This window comes from Epinephelus fuscoguttatus, linkage group LG17, assembly GCF_011397635.1.
Source record: "Epinephelus fuscoguttatus linkage group LG17, E.fuscoguttatus.final_Chr_v1".
Taxonomy (NCBI): Eukaryota; Metazoa; Chordata; class Actinopteri; order Perciformes; family Serranidae; genus Epinephelus; species Epinephelus fuscoguttatus.
The window spans coordinates 22,083,374-22,098,215 of NC_064768.1; the positions used below are offsets into that span (position 1 = coordinate 22,083,374).

General features: G+C 39.8%; 1 protein-coding gene across 5 annotated transcripts in view; it reads left to right on the forward strand.

Annotated features, from left to right (window-relative positions):
* The window catches only part of csmd3b (CUB and Sushi multiple domains 3b), a 471,159-nt gene that overhangs the window by 100,553 nt on the left and 355,764 nt on the right, over positions 1-14,842 (forward strand). For all 5 annotated transcript variants that reach the window (XM_049601964.1, XM_049601965.1, XM_049601966.1 and 2 more), the window contains exon 2: positions 4,852-5,074. In XM_049601964.1, the coding sequence (XP_049457921.1) occupies positions 4,852-5,074 (223 nt within the window). The remainder of the gene's footprint in view (positions 1-4,851; positions 5,075-14,842) is intronic.

Here is a 14,842-nt window from a genome sequence, read left to right on the forward strand (position 1 = left end):
GGACACATCCCCCTCAATGTGTATTTGTACCCCCCAATATAAACGTAAAAGTAGCAGAGGACTTTTACCATAAATTGATGCAGAAAAAGAAAAAAAAAGATACATATAATTTCACCACAATGCAAGAAATTTAAGTGTTTGATGCTTAAAATTTCCCTGGGGAGCACCCCAAACTCTCCCACCTTTGCACATAAGCATCAGTCAATCTGTGTATTTGGCTGTAGAAAATATTGACAGCAGTATTCTGTTCCAGTACATGACTTTGCTACAGATGAAGAATGCAAGATGCCTTGCTCATTTTTAAACCAAATTAAACCCGAGAAATATATGATATTGTGATCACATTGCAAATCTAATTCCAAAATCTTGTTAAAAATATTCACATTTTTGTGAAGAAATCCAATAGCTCCTTTTCAGAACCAGAGGAAAATAAGATTATGTCATCAATGTACCATCTGAGACGAGGTGGTGGTAGAATAACAGTAAAATCAACTTTATAGTAAGGTACATGCACATCCTTCCCTGTAAAGTGTGCCTTTAAAATTTGAGCAAAATTATTAGGTGTCAATCCTATTAGTCTGATAATTAAATCACATGGAGGCATCAAATTAACTGGCTTTAACTTTGATAACATTGCAAAGCCTCTTTATCTTCACAGTGGACAATGTTTTGTAAAGACTCTTTATCCATAATAGCGGTAATCCATGAAGCAATATTTGAAATATCAATGATTTTATTCAAAACATAAGTATTATCTTGGGCATGCAGGGGTTGATATATCACAAAGAGTTTAATTAAAAAATCAAGTACAGTGGATAGACGCTCTGATAAGTCGGCCTTTTGCTTTGTAACTGCGAACATTTGTTGTCCTCAGATGAACCACTGCTTCGTGGAGCATAAATTCCACTTAACTTTGATCATAAAATTTAATTCCTGCTGGGAACCACATGGATCTACCATTCCCGAACTGGGCCAAAATGGCAGTTCAATAAGTTGTTTTCTTGCTGTGCTGTGCACAATCTTTTTTCCTGCAATGTCTTGAAGAAGAGAGCAGGCAAGGCGGGGCAGTGGCATTTCCAGCCCTTTGTTGTCTTGCAAATTGAAACAAGCAAAAGGCGCTATGGATGTGTATGTTGTGAGTGCATATGTCAGTTGTAGTGCATGTATAAGTTAGTTGCAGCTCTGTGTATGTGCATATGTGTGTGCTCTCGTATGGCTCTGCCTGTCCCTCCTGGTTCCTCAACATCTCAGCTCTGATTGGTTGTGAAAGGACAGGGATACCGGCCCTTAATTGCAGCTCAGACTGCCATTGGTCATTATATCTGTCACTGTGATGGCCTTGGAATAGTCTGGGTAAATGAGAGTTGGACAAACACACACATCCACACACAGACACACACATATATGAAGACACAGACTGTTTTTGGTTGAGTTCTGTCTTGGATAATTGGTTGGAAAAGCATCCAGCGGGATCACCCTGCTGTCCCTGTGGCCCCGGCTGCCATGGTAAATAACGAGGCTCATAAACATGAAAGGCAGGGGATGATCATCCTGATTTGAGCTTTGCACTCAGAGGAGATCAATTAAGGCCTGGGAGTTCAAGGACTTTAAACAAACAGTTGTAGCAATTTTCAATTAAAGGCTCTTTTATTCCTTCTTTTTCTTATTTTCCAGTGATACAGAGCTGAGGACAAATTTATTTTTAGCGTATTAAATTAAAAAAAAGATGCATCCACAATGGATAAGAGAATACCAATCTATATATCAACATATCTATCTATCAACAAGCACAGAGATATAGCGATTTAAGATGAAGGATCAAGCCCAATATAACAGCAATTTTCTTCTCTGCTGTAGTGTCCTTGAGCAGGATGAGGCTAAATCCCTACCAGCTACAAGGGTTTGTGCTCTGCAAGCTGACTCTACAGTCTGATTCTCCTGTGGAGTGGAAGAAGTGAAGAGTTTCTCCATTGGGGATCAATAGAGCGGGACCAAAAAAAAAAAACAACACACTCTGGACCGACTTCACTCCTGGACACTCCACGGTTTTCATCTAACACCTGTGGTGTGTTTGATATAAAGGGATCATTAAGATCAAAGGGAGAAGATAATGATCCTGATGTGAACTGTAAAGTCCAAGGAGATCAATTACATTTACATTTTACAATTTAGGCATTTAGCAGACTCTGTAACCCTGAGAGAGTTAGAATAAGTACAGCAGCAGAATATGCTTCACTTCTAATTTATCACTACAGCCAGTCTGTAAAGGGAAGGAAACAATTCTACACACGGCTCTTATTCACACTAACAGTCGTTTCCAACATATGGTAAAGTTATAACAGACAGAAAATACTGACTGTGATCAGTTAATATTGTATATTTGGACACTTACTACCCATTGTCAAGCTATAAACCATTTAAACTATGTTTAGTATGTAATGCAGTATGCAGAGCACTATAATCAGAGAAAAAATAATTCATGCTTTGCAATCACTTAAGTAACTGGTGACTATTATATACTTAAATAAATGGAGGATAATATAAATATAGCCATAGTTTTAGCCTGGTATTGCAGTCTGAGGTGTCCAAATATTGAAAATAATGTCATTAATAATTCATACATTCATTCCTTTTTCCATAACTGCTCATCCTGTTAGGGGTCACGGGTGTGGTGGTGCCTATCCCAACTGACATTTAGCGAGAGGCAGGGTACACCCTGTACAGGTCACCAGACTATCACAGGGCTGACACATAGAGATAGAAAAACATTCAAGCTCACATTCACACCTACGGACAATTTAGAGTTACCAATTGACCTGCATGTCTTTGGACTGTGGGAGGAAGCCGGAGTACCTGGAGAAAACCCACACTGACACTGGGAGATCATGCAAACTCCGCACAGTTTCAAACCCCGTCCCCGGGGTTTGAAACCCCCACACCTCTTGCAGTTGATTTCATAGTTAGTTTGCTCTGGCTTATTTGTATTTCTTTCAACCAATCACAGTCATCTTGGGTGGTGCTTAGCTCAGGTTGCAGTGCCTTTCTAACATAGTGTCGAGCACAGTGGGGAGGTGAGCACTGTAAAATAGATAATACTCTGTGAAAAAAAGGTTGTCAGGTTGTCTCAAAAACAAAACAAAAAAAAAACAAAAACAATTGGATCTCCTCCACTTAAGGTATAACCACTGCTGGACTAGTCTGCTATAAAGCCATAAAGACTCAAGTGAGTTTGTGTGTGTGTGTGTGTGTGTGTGTGTGTGTGTGTGTGTGTGTGTGTGGCCCATTAAATGCAGTTCATATGCCATTTATACATTTTGTTTCCTGGATGATAATGTTAAATATGGCCATGGTATAAGCCTGATAATGCACTCTAATGTCATTAATTACTGCCTGTGGCTGCTGTGTCCAAACGCAGAGAGAAATCTCAATAGAATGCCTCTTACAGTTGATTTACTTGTTAGTTTGGCATCTCCTCCTCTCCTCCTACTCTCTTTCCTCGTCTCTTCCACCTACCAGCTTGCCATCACATACATAGAGCCATGATGAAGAGCCTATAGTAGCTCATTAAGATCTAGTTGTATTTATTCTCTCTCCCTAAAGAAATCGTAAGCTGCCTTTGATGCTGCAAAGTGTGTGCAAGAATTTGCATTTGCCTCATCTCGCTGTCATGCATTCATACGAACTGACACAGCAAATGTAGATATACAGTATTTCTTTGGGAAAAAAAAAAGATTATAAAAGAAAAATGCACTGTTAAGGCAATAAGGACACGTCTATTGTTGTCATATGTTTTGACATGTCAGTAATTGATTAGGAAAAACAAAGACACGGCTAGTTTTTAATATTTTAGAAGCACCCAAAGGGAATTCAAGAAAGCACTCCAGTTGCTTGATGATTTCACTTACTAAGTCAGGTGGAAAGGGGTAGCTCAGTGGCAACTGAGTTTCCCCCCACTGTCAGGGGACCTGGGTTCAAGCACCCCATGCTGAATGTGAGTACCTGCTCCTGGGGTGCTGCTATGAAACAGACTCTGCCCTGCGCCCTCGCCGCAGGGGAGGCCAGTGAAAAGACTATGTTGCTCGGAGCGCCATGAGCTACAGATCTACAGAGCTGTAAGACATTCTGACAAATAATTGATTCAACAGTTTTTGGGCTAGCTACAGTATATATTCCATTAATATATAATCAAAGGACCGGGATATATCAGACCCAAGCTGACCTCCGAAGTTTCACTCATGCTGACGTGTGGCTTATTCCTACATTGATGTAAAGCATTCATTTTCTTCAGCACCAGACCAACACTTTGTTAGCACCGTTACCTGTAAAAGAAATAATGAATAGTTAACCACCAGTACTGGACTGGGCCAGTGGGTCTGCACTGTTCAACTCATTTTTCTTTGTTTTAAAGTTGTGTAAAAATGATACTTGTGGTAGCATGGAGTGTCATTGGGTTCAGAGGGATATAGACAAGTAGTGTGTGTGCATGTGCGTGCGTGCATGTGTTTTTGTGTAACCAGCAGTGCCCTTGTGTGTGTGAGCATACCCTGCAGTTGTTACTCAGCATCTGTCAAAACACGGCACATGCTGTTAGACACACACTGAGTAATGCTAAGTACATGCACAGAGAAACACACACACTCAGATCATCCCATTGTCACACAAAGACACACATACAATATTCTTTTATTGCCGTTGTGTACTTTAAACTTAAAATATAATGTCTCTTTCCCTCCTTTGTATTCTCCTGTGTCTCTCTATCCTCATGTCTACAACACAGCAGCTGTTGTTTACCACCATTTTATTTTCTTATTGTAGGAGTAAATCAAATGTTCTCTCTTTTCTCTCCATCAGGTTTCATCTACACATGTGGCGGCACGCTGAAAGGCCGAAATGGCAGTATAGAATCGCCAGGCTTTCCCTATGGCTACCCCAATGGGGCGAACTGCACCTGGGTCATTGTCGGGGAGGAAGGAAGTAGAATCCAGCTCATGTTCCTGTCATTTGCCATCGAGGAAGAATATGACTTCCTGTCGTTGTATGATGGACACCCGCACCCTGCGAACTTCAGGACCAGGTAGGACCAGTTATTGTTTTCATGATAACTTTTCTTATCTTGTAAACAAGTGTCCCAAATTCAACAAACTGGTTGAAGTCATAATGTAATGGCGGTACGCTGCTAGGTAAGACAAATTAGAATTATTTTGCACACTTTATTTAGACTCCTTTCACAGCAAATTATTTGTGTTCAGCATCCTCTAATCTCCATTAAAAAGTAGCACAACACTAACACCTGTTATGGCATATAGCCCGTTGCTTATTATTAGGTTACCAGTGATGTGCAGCCAGTTTTCAGTTCGTTAAGCCGAAGCTATTAAAAGGTACTCCTTTGTGTTTTTGCCAATTGATGATGTGCTGTGATGAGCTAATGTGTTTACATGATCAAATATTAGGAATCATGTATTCAAAAGAAACCTGAAAACAAAAGGGACCAGACGGATGTGCAGAATTGAATGAATCTTATATTTAGAGTGGTTGTATTAATGGATTTTTTTAAACCACATACTGCTTTTAATACTTATAATGACATAAATGCTCGTTGTTTCAACTAACAGACAAAATGTCATCAGTACTGGGCTGGATTCTGTGGAGCAATGCTATGGCAGTGGAACAAATGACCTTGTATAGCAACAGGGTGCCGTCAGGCAGTAGCACACAAATTGCCCAGGCTCAATCAGTGACACTGCGGTTTCCTTTAAGTTATTGAGCTATTTTATCGAGCTCCTCTCACAAGAAACACAATACCCAGAAAGAAGCTCATTTCAGATAAGCTATTAAACTCTCCTTGCCTTATGATTTTATCAGGCAATCAATAGGGTCTAATAGCATCTGTCTGTGACTCTATTCACATTCGACATGTTCTTTTAACCCTGCAATTAAATTATTATTATTAAGTTATTCAGTTAACTGTGAAATGTGAGAGTGCTGTCTATTGACATGTTGTTTGATTTTCACATGGCTAAGCGCTGATGGAAATTAGGTTTTGACAGATGTTGCACAAGTTGGTCCACAGAAAGTCCTTGTCACCTCCTGCGTACGTGTCATCTGAGTACAACTTCAGTTTTGTTGAGGTGAAGCAGTTGCTGCCTCCTTCCCCCAATGCCCACCCGTGTGAAAATAATCAAAAATAATTGGAGGCCTCTGTGGGGTGTTTTAAAACTTGAAGGCTTGTTCCCAGTAAATGTTTTGTTCCTTGCAATAAATGCACTCCTTCAAATTAAAGCTGTATATTTGTCTTTTCAAGAAAAAGGACAACCAGGCTTTTTGAAGAACAGTGATTCACCTAACATTTGTATGTGCAGATATATAACCCATTAACTCAGTGGATCACAAAATGTAAATGTATTTGAAGTACTCTATACACATCAGATAATAAGTAATATTTACTGTAAATAAGTTTGGTTTTGGCGTGCCACCCCAGATTTTCAGTGGCCCCATCAGTCCATGCTTGTAAAAAATTTGGGGGGTGAGGGGGCACCACTGAGAAGAAGTTTTTGAAAAGTTTTGCTTGTTTATTCACACAGAAGCAGCCCTTTCGTAGACTTGTAATTACTTTTTTTAAATCTGCTCCTTCATGTCAATCAACAGAATTGGAAAGTTCTACCAAGATAAACTAAAGATTTAAAACCAAATGTTCTGGATGAAAACTTAAAGTTCTTGCATCCAGCTACAGTAACACGTTCACTGATGCAGCAGTTCCTTATCCCTCCCAATAAAAACCATCCATATGTTGCACTTGATATTAAAACAAGGGGAATGTTTTATCAAGTCACAACATGACTCAGTACTGATGAGCTATTGGGTTTGATCCTTGAATAAGGCCTCACTGTCTTGCTCACTTGTCATGCTGTGAAAGCAAAAAAAAGGCAGAAACTGACTGTGATGAGCTCTCCGTTTTCATCCTGGATCCTGTGGACGTGAACATTCACCTGGAACTAATTCTTGGAATCAAGAATATCCAACCTGAAACCAAGGAGGACTCCACACAAGAGGCTGGCTCCCTCTTATTCAAGGCAGCCGCACATTGAACACACACTAACCGTGGCCAGACTGGTGAGGGATGCACAAACCCGCAGAGAAGCTCTGCTTATGGAACACATCCACCCGAAAAAAGAAAAGATGACTTAAAAAAGATGCCAATCCAGTGCCCTGAGAGGAGCTAAGACCGGCATGGTTTGCCACAAAGCAAGTTCATTTGCAGGTCACATTCAATGCTGACTCATAACTCAACTGCAACCTTTGTTCTAACACTCTATAAGCCCTGGAAACCTATTTCCTCAATTAGCTTTGTTTGTATGCCATTGGATTCTACATGAATACACCAATTCCTGTCCCATTATTGGTTATTTCACATGAGGGATTTCTGGGTTAGTGTTTGTCCTCAATTTAAATTGAACAGAGAGACATTTACATGCACTAGTCAGCTGTTTAGTAACATTTAAATCAAAATTTATCTCAGTTTTTGAGTAATTAAATGATTTTTTAAGCCTATTGAGTGGTAGAGATATTCATAACAAATTTTTAAGGGCTTTGAAATTAAATAAAATCACAATCTCAGTCTTATTCAACCCAGTCAGTTTTTTAACAAGAGCACAAAAACTGGAAACATCTATTAAAGACAACAGACAGAGTGAATACAAATCTGTTTTGCATATCTCATCAGCCAAATTACAGCCTGACTCTTCACTGTCACCTCAGGAGAACTTTTTTGTTTGTTTTTTGCACAGTCAACATTAGGCTGGAGCTTCCACTATCAATGAGGTTCTGGCTAAGGTCACAAATTGATTTCTTTAATTACATCAGGTGTGTGTGATGCAGCGAGTAGCATAGTGCTAAGCAAGAAGATCTGGTTTGGTTCAGTTGAGGAAAAAGGATGTGGGTCATGAGGAGATGAAATGAGTCCTCTTGATACTTGGTCGTTTGCTGAAAAGCAATTCTCTCACCATGGGGAATGAACCATGTTCCTTTGGTTCAACGGGCATAATTTCTAATCAGCCAGCTGCAATAATCAACCTTTCTCGGACAATCCGGTGGCTTTTAGAGCTCAAATTGCCACACAGAGTTAATTAAACAAGGAAGCAAAAGAATAGAGCAAAATAGGGTGAGCACGAGATTCTCCCTGCACAATATGTGACTCCCAACTCTGCAGGGGAAGAGACAGAGAATAAACAGATAGGAGGAGAGACGGTGAAAGATGCCCTTTATGCTCTTATTGCTTGATTAGTATTTCCTGCTTATCTCAGATAACAGGAAATGATGTGCTGTGCGAGTGTATACACACATGCGTTCACGTGCATAGGGCGTGTGCGCACATGTCCGTGTGTGAGGAAGATTTATGGTCTGCGTAGTTAGTGTCGCCCTGCTGGTTAAGCCAAATTACCTCTGCTGTCTCATTCTCTCTCTCTTTCCCTCCTCACACACACACACACACACACACACACACACACACGGACACACAGACACACACACGGACACACAGACACACAGACACACGGGCACACATGCACATGGACACAGGGGCAAAATGGTGATTAAAAGGTTAGATCTATTAACAAGAAAATGGTAATTATGCAGAGAATGATTAACATGGATTACACACACAGGCACATACATGTTTGTGCATGCACACACAAACACCAGACACACACACACACAAGTCCGATCTCTCTTTTGGTGTAATAAATGTAAATGAACACATTGTGTTTTCCTCTTGAGTTTGTCCCAATGTGTCTACTGGCACATGACTGACACTCACCTCACATGTACTCTGAAACATTCCCTTTATTTGTAACACACAAATGCGACAGAAAATCAAAGGCTTAATTTCTTAAAAGCTACGAAAATGATCAGTGTTCAAGGTGATGCTGCTTGTCCTCCAATCAGGGCTACGTCTATTTATGAGTTTCACCACTTACACCTCAATCAAGATTTAAAAGTGATTTTCCAATGGGAAGTTTTCATAAACGAGTAAAGGGCACCTCCCTTGATTGCTGCATTCGCCGCTACAGTCGCGCTCACAGCAAGCAGGCACTTGTGTGAAATGTTCATCCGGCTGATGAATTATATTAATAACTGACTTTTCTTGTTAAACACAGATTCAAGCACTGTGAAGTAACAATTCCCCTCAATTTTTGGCCAATGACAACTGATTCAAAATAGGCTAATTGGCATTTCTGTGTCCTTTTGCATATATGTTTACTCTATTTTTTTTGTTTAAATCTTAAATGCTGTCTTCACTGGTAATATTATTTAATTCAATTCATTCCAAAAACAAGGAACCCCATGTGGCATCTCAACCGCAAGTTGGGAATACCTGGAAGAAATATGAGCTAATAAATATGTACTTGTACTAACAATTTCCACTCTAGCTCTTCCAGGGAGAGTCTTCTTAATTAGGTTGATAAAATGTTTTAATTATGGGGATTAAAGTATTTAATTAAAGATAGTTCCCCACTAAAATTACTGAAATTATCTAACTGATATTGTTCTTTGTTGATCCCCTAATTACTATTATATATGGCTGGTCCAACCTGCCTTCATTAGGAAACATTATCAAAGGAAAAGCAAAGCAAGAGCCAGAGGAAAAAAAGTGTGGTGTGAGAACAGATCTCTTTGGATTTTTGTTAATGGTACTGTGCAGAGCCTAAGATGTATTTACTGTAGCGTAGCACAGCCCAGTCTGTGTAATGTCCATATGCTATGATATGCAAGACAAGATAGGTCCATTGTCACAAGCAGTGCAGATGCTAATCCTAAGCCTTAAGACTGGAAACTGGGCTTTTCATCTTGGCTTTTTAAAGGGGCAGTTAACCTCAAATCAAAAGCACATATTTTCCCTCTTATCTGTAGTGCTAATTATCAATCCAAATTGTTTTGGTGTGAGTTGCCAAGTGTTGGAGATATCAGCTGTAGAGACGTCTGCCTTCTCTTGAATCTAATGGAGCTAGATGGCACTTGGCTCGTGGTGCTCAAAGTGCCAAAAAATAAATTTGAAAAACTCAACAGTATGTCTCTCTCCAAAAACCACGACTCGTTTACTAAAGATAAGACCCAGACCATGTTGTGAGCAGTTTCATGAGGGAACTGTTTTCTTTCGACCAGATTATACCCGCCAACCGCATCACTGCATAGCTCAACTACAACTATTGAGCAAGCTAACATTACAGCTCAGCTAAGGAGGACGCTATAAATGTTTACATCTCGCTCTCTCACGAGTATGAGCCCCTTGTCTATGGGTAGATGTATGTCTACCTTTGCATGATGTTAAGTGTCATGATTTCTTGAAAGAGACATTGCTGTTGAGATTTTTAGATATAGTTTTTGGTGCTTTGAGCACCACAAGCCGAGTGCCATCTAGTTCCATTACATTCATTACATACATACATACAGAGAAGGCAGACATCTCTACAGCCGATACCTCCAACACTTGGCGACTCACACCAAAATGATCTAAACTGAGAAATAGTACAAAGTAGTTCTTGTCACCTAACCTTCATTAAACCTTTACCATTCCTTACTTTATATGCATTGTCATTAAGGAGAATTAAGGTAAGGCCAGTGCAGAGTTTTGCAGATCTTTCTGTTCTCAATGTTGTGTTTGGTTGGTAGTTTGCTCAGCAGGCCCTTAAAATACCACAGTGATATTTGGATTTTGACTGTGTTGCCTGGGCACTTGTCACCCTGTGTATCTACCTGCAAACACAACAACTGTATGGATCTACATTTGAAAGAAAAACCTGTGATTCATAACATTTTCCATGTTCATTGTCTCTTGTCAGAGCCATGGGTGTATTACCAAGCACGGCTCAGGCCCAGGGGCCCCTAAGCCAGAGCCTCTGCATGAAGCTGCTGTGATGAACTTTGCCTTTCTTTTTAAAGGGTATAGCTATTAATGTCAATAACAAAGCCCCTCCAAAAAAGTGTCATCATCTGCCTGTGGTCAGAGCATATGTGTTTTCAACTAACTGACATGCCTGCCAGTTTATACAAGTTTGAGTATGAACCCTCTTTGCTTTTATGGCTGTCTGGGCACCAGGATAATCCAATAAACCATCCATAACGGTGATACTAGTGTGCATGTTAACATACTCATTAACAGTGGAGACAGAGTCACAAAGAGAGGTGAAGAAGAAAACAGGAAAATGTGGTGACAGACAGGCAGAGTTAAGAGGCAAAGACAGAGTGTGTTTGTATGTAATCACTTTTGAATTATACTGGAGCCTCCTGAGGTGTGCTGCTTGATTTATCCCGAGAGACCCTTAAACAGACAGTGTGACATTTTGAAATTAAATCTGTTAATTGTCTTCATTGGTCATTTGTCACATTATGTTGTTGGCTCTTCAGCTTGTGGTTATCCTTTGGTTTGAACATCTATTCATTCTTCGTTTAATAGAAATGCCAGTTGTTTTTTTTTCATGTCTGATAATATGGAGAGTACTTAACAAAGCTACACTTAAGAATGTCCACGTAATTGATATCAACAGCTTTGATAGATGCTTAAATAACCTTAAATAAGTACAGCACAGATAAGTGGTGGTTCTTTACATGGCTTTGAGTGAGTTTGTTAATAAAGCTGTTTAATGTGTTGCATCCAGGGCTATAGTTGAGATCTATTGAATTGAGTCTAAGTCAAGTCCAAGACCAGATCCAGTCAAGTCCAAGTCAAGAAGTCCAGAGCAAATCTAGTCCTGTTCAAGGCCATTATAGGCAATATCTTAACGGTACTCCCTATTTGTCTGGTTCTTTATCAGTAGCCTGCTCTGAACGGTTCTTTTGCATTTACTTCTTGAAAAATCTAACATTTTAGTGCAGCAACAGTAATGTTTACAGTTACAAAGACATTATATGAACTCCACGATATCTCGCTGGAAACAAATCTAAAATGTCAGTAACGTAAATAATCTTCCTGACATCACAATACTGAGTGAAGTTAAGAAAGAATGAGGAACACAGACATCAGTTACTATCAGTCATTCATCCTGTCCTCTGTCCACCTGCGTCTGCTGCTGAGGTGATTCACTGCCTGCAGGTACTGCTGGCAGAGGGAGGAAGGGCTGGTTTGTCTGATGCAGCAGCTCGGCTCACAAGAATTTGCCAAATTTTAAGATGCATGGCAAGCCAAACAGTCGGGCTATAGAAATATACATAGACACTGCACTGAGGGCTTCTGCCTATTGCTACAATACATGTTTGTAACAGTTTTATTGTGATTAGCTATAAACTGAGCCATACTGTGCTTGTGTACAACAGTGGCGGGGGATCAAAGTGTGCAGACAGAGCAGATTAAAATGGCCCTTTTAAGATGTGTTTACATGTTCATGCATGTTGAACATGTGTATTGATGCAGTATTGGCATTTTACTCACAAAGCTTTTATTGCACTTACATTAATGAGCTTATCCCTGATACACAGTGCAGAGGAGATGATGCAGTGTAATAAGAGGTTTTTTTTAAGAGGATAATACAACTGATTCAGAATAAGCAGCCTGGAACAACCTGACCAGTTCTCAATAGCGAGTCCAAGATCAAGAAGATTATGAGACCAAGACAAGTGCAAAACTTTTAAAGAAGTGCTCTTGAAACCAGACTGGAGTACTACAGCTCTGGTTATATGTGCTTATGCCACTGGACCCACTCTGCCCAAAATAATTACAGGCCAATGATACTATCTTTAAGTGGCTTTGGCATGCTTATTTTTAAGCTACCGCAGAGGTAGTGGTATCTTGTGAAACTAGACAACCTACAGCAACCATTGGTAGAAATCATGTCGGCATAGCTCTTCAGGCTATTCACTAGATAAGGCTTCAAATTTAGGCTAAATTTTGGCAAGAGAATGGCTTTTTTCTTCCATGGGTACCAACGCATCTCCCCAAAACTTGAGGACGCTTATTTCCACTAAATGTTTTGTTCCTTACAACCAGTGTACTCCTTCAAATAAAGCTATAACTTTGTCTTTTTAAGGAGAAGGACAACCTGCTCATTTGATCAAGAACAATAAATCGCCTATCATGTATAGATACATAACACAGGATTGTTGTGGAACTCAAAATGTTAACTGTACCTGTATTAGTCCATGCAAATCAGATAATTAATAATGTTAACTGTAAAAAAAAAGAAAGAAACCAAAGTATCTCAGTATGAGATTCCTTAACATATTGACATTGTTTTCAACTAGCCTATGTATTACAACAGTATAAGCAAATTCCTAAAATTCATTAAAGGCTTTTGGTTTTGGTGTGCCACCCCAAGATTTTCAGTTGCCCCATTATGCCGCCCCTGTGGAACAACTTCTGGGGGCGCCACTGACTCATGTATTTATTTTGTCAGCCCAAAAGTTGAATCATTGCTGTTTATCCATTCATTCTATGTGACAGACGAGCGCTGTTTCCAGGTCTGGTGAAAATTTGCATAAAGTTCAACATTACACAGCTTTCCCTTGTCGCCTCAGTTGCCTTCTTCCTGTCACGGTGCATAGTTGTAGCTGATGTCTCCCCCGTGTCACAAGCTGCCATTTGACATGACTGGCTTCCTGTCACTTGCTGATGTTTTGTCATAGTAAATGTGAACGCCTGGTGAAGTCACAACATATAAATTGTTAGAGTAGAAGACTCGAGTGGGACAACAAGTAGACCTCAGAGAATTTAACAGCTTTTTGAGAATTAATAATGGGTGAGTGCCAAGGGAGCGTCTGGAAGTTTTTGGGCATGGATGGATAGATGGATGAAATGCAAGTACCCAACGATGGCAAAAACAGCACATGTCTTTCTCTGCCAGACTGTCAGGATTAAAATAGGAAATTACCAGATTGAGGATTTGATCCCTATGGTGTGTGGGACTGAATTCATGGTTGCTTACAGTCAAAAGCTTTGACAAAAGCTCAAATGCTAATTTGTCATTGCTGTCAACATGCAAAAATAAATTCAAAAGGCAATGTCTTTTGGTAATTGCAACAAAAAGTGGGTCAAAAAATTCTGAAATAAAGTCATAATGGGGTTTTGGAGAATGATAAATCAATTCACAGGAAACAAGGGAGCGTCTCAGATGAATAATTGAGAGCAATTCAAAGACTTTGAATACACCACTTACTGAAACCCTACATTTAGACTCTTTGTGAAAAATACCAACCTTCCCACCCAGACCTGAAAATCTGGTCCTATTTAAAAATGTATAACCAGGGGGACACGCTTCAATGAGGAGGTATCTGCAGCCCATGTTTCTGTTAGGAAAGCATGAGGATTAAATATGTTCTGTCATTATGGGCACACACAGGATTCATGTATGTATGTGCAGTAAACTGGAAGAGGCACAGGCCACAGGATTGTTATGAAACTAGTAGTAAATGGAGGAATTGAAATTGAGTGATGTCTGTCTGAAGCCTCCCTTGAGATACATCAATTGGTATTACTATTAATTTATGACTGTGTCTTTTTTCAGCACCCTTATTGTGTGAGCCCTTCTCATCTGAGGGTATTATTAATGCGGTGTTCATGTGAAGTGGGAATATCCATTACACCATAAGAGATGCCTTTCTTGTTCCATTATTGTCTTCACCTGTGCACACTTGAGATGTAAGTTTATGTTTTACAGGAGGAAATTGCAAAGTCAGGCAGGCAAAAACACCCTCTGAAGTTATATCAGGTCACTGTATGAATATTTGATCAATGCAATTTGTCACTCTGTCCATTCCGTCTAGCAGCTATATTTGTTTTGTGCAAGCAAATCTGTTCGTAAACCATTTACGAAACTAAAACTAGTTTTGTGTGGCTGCATGTCAAAGAGGTGACTGG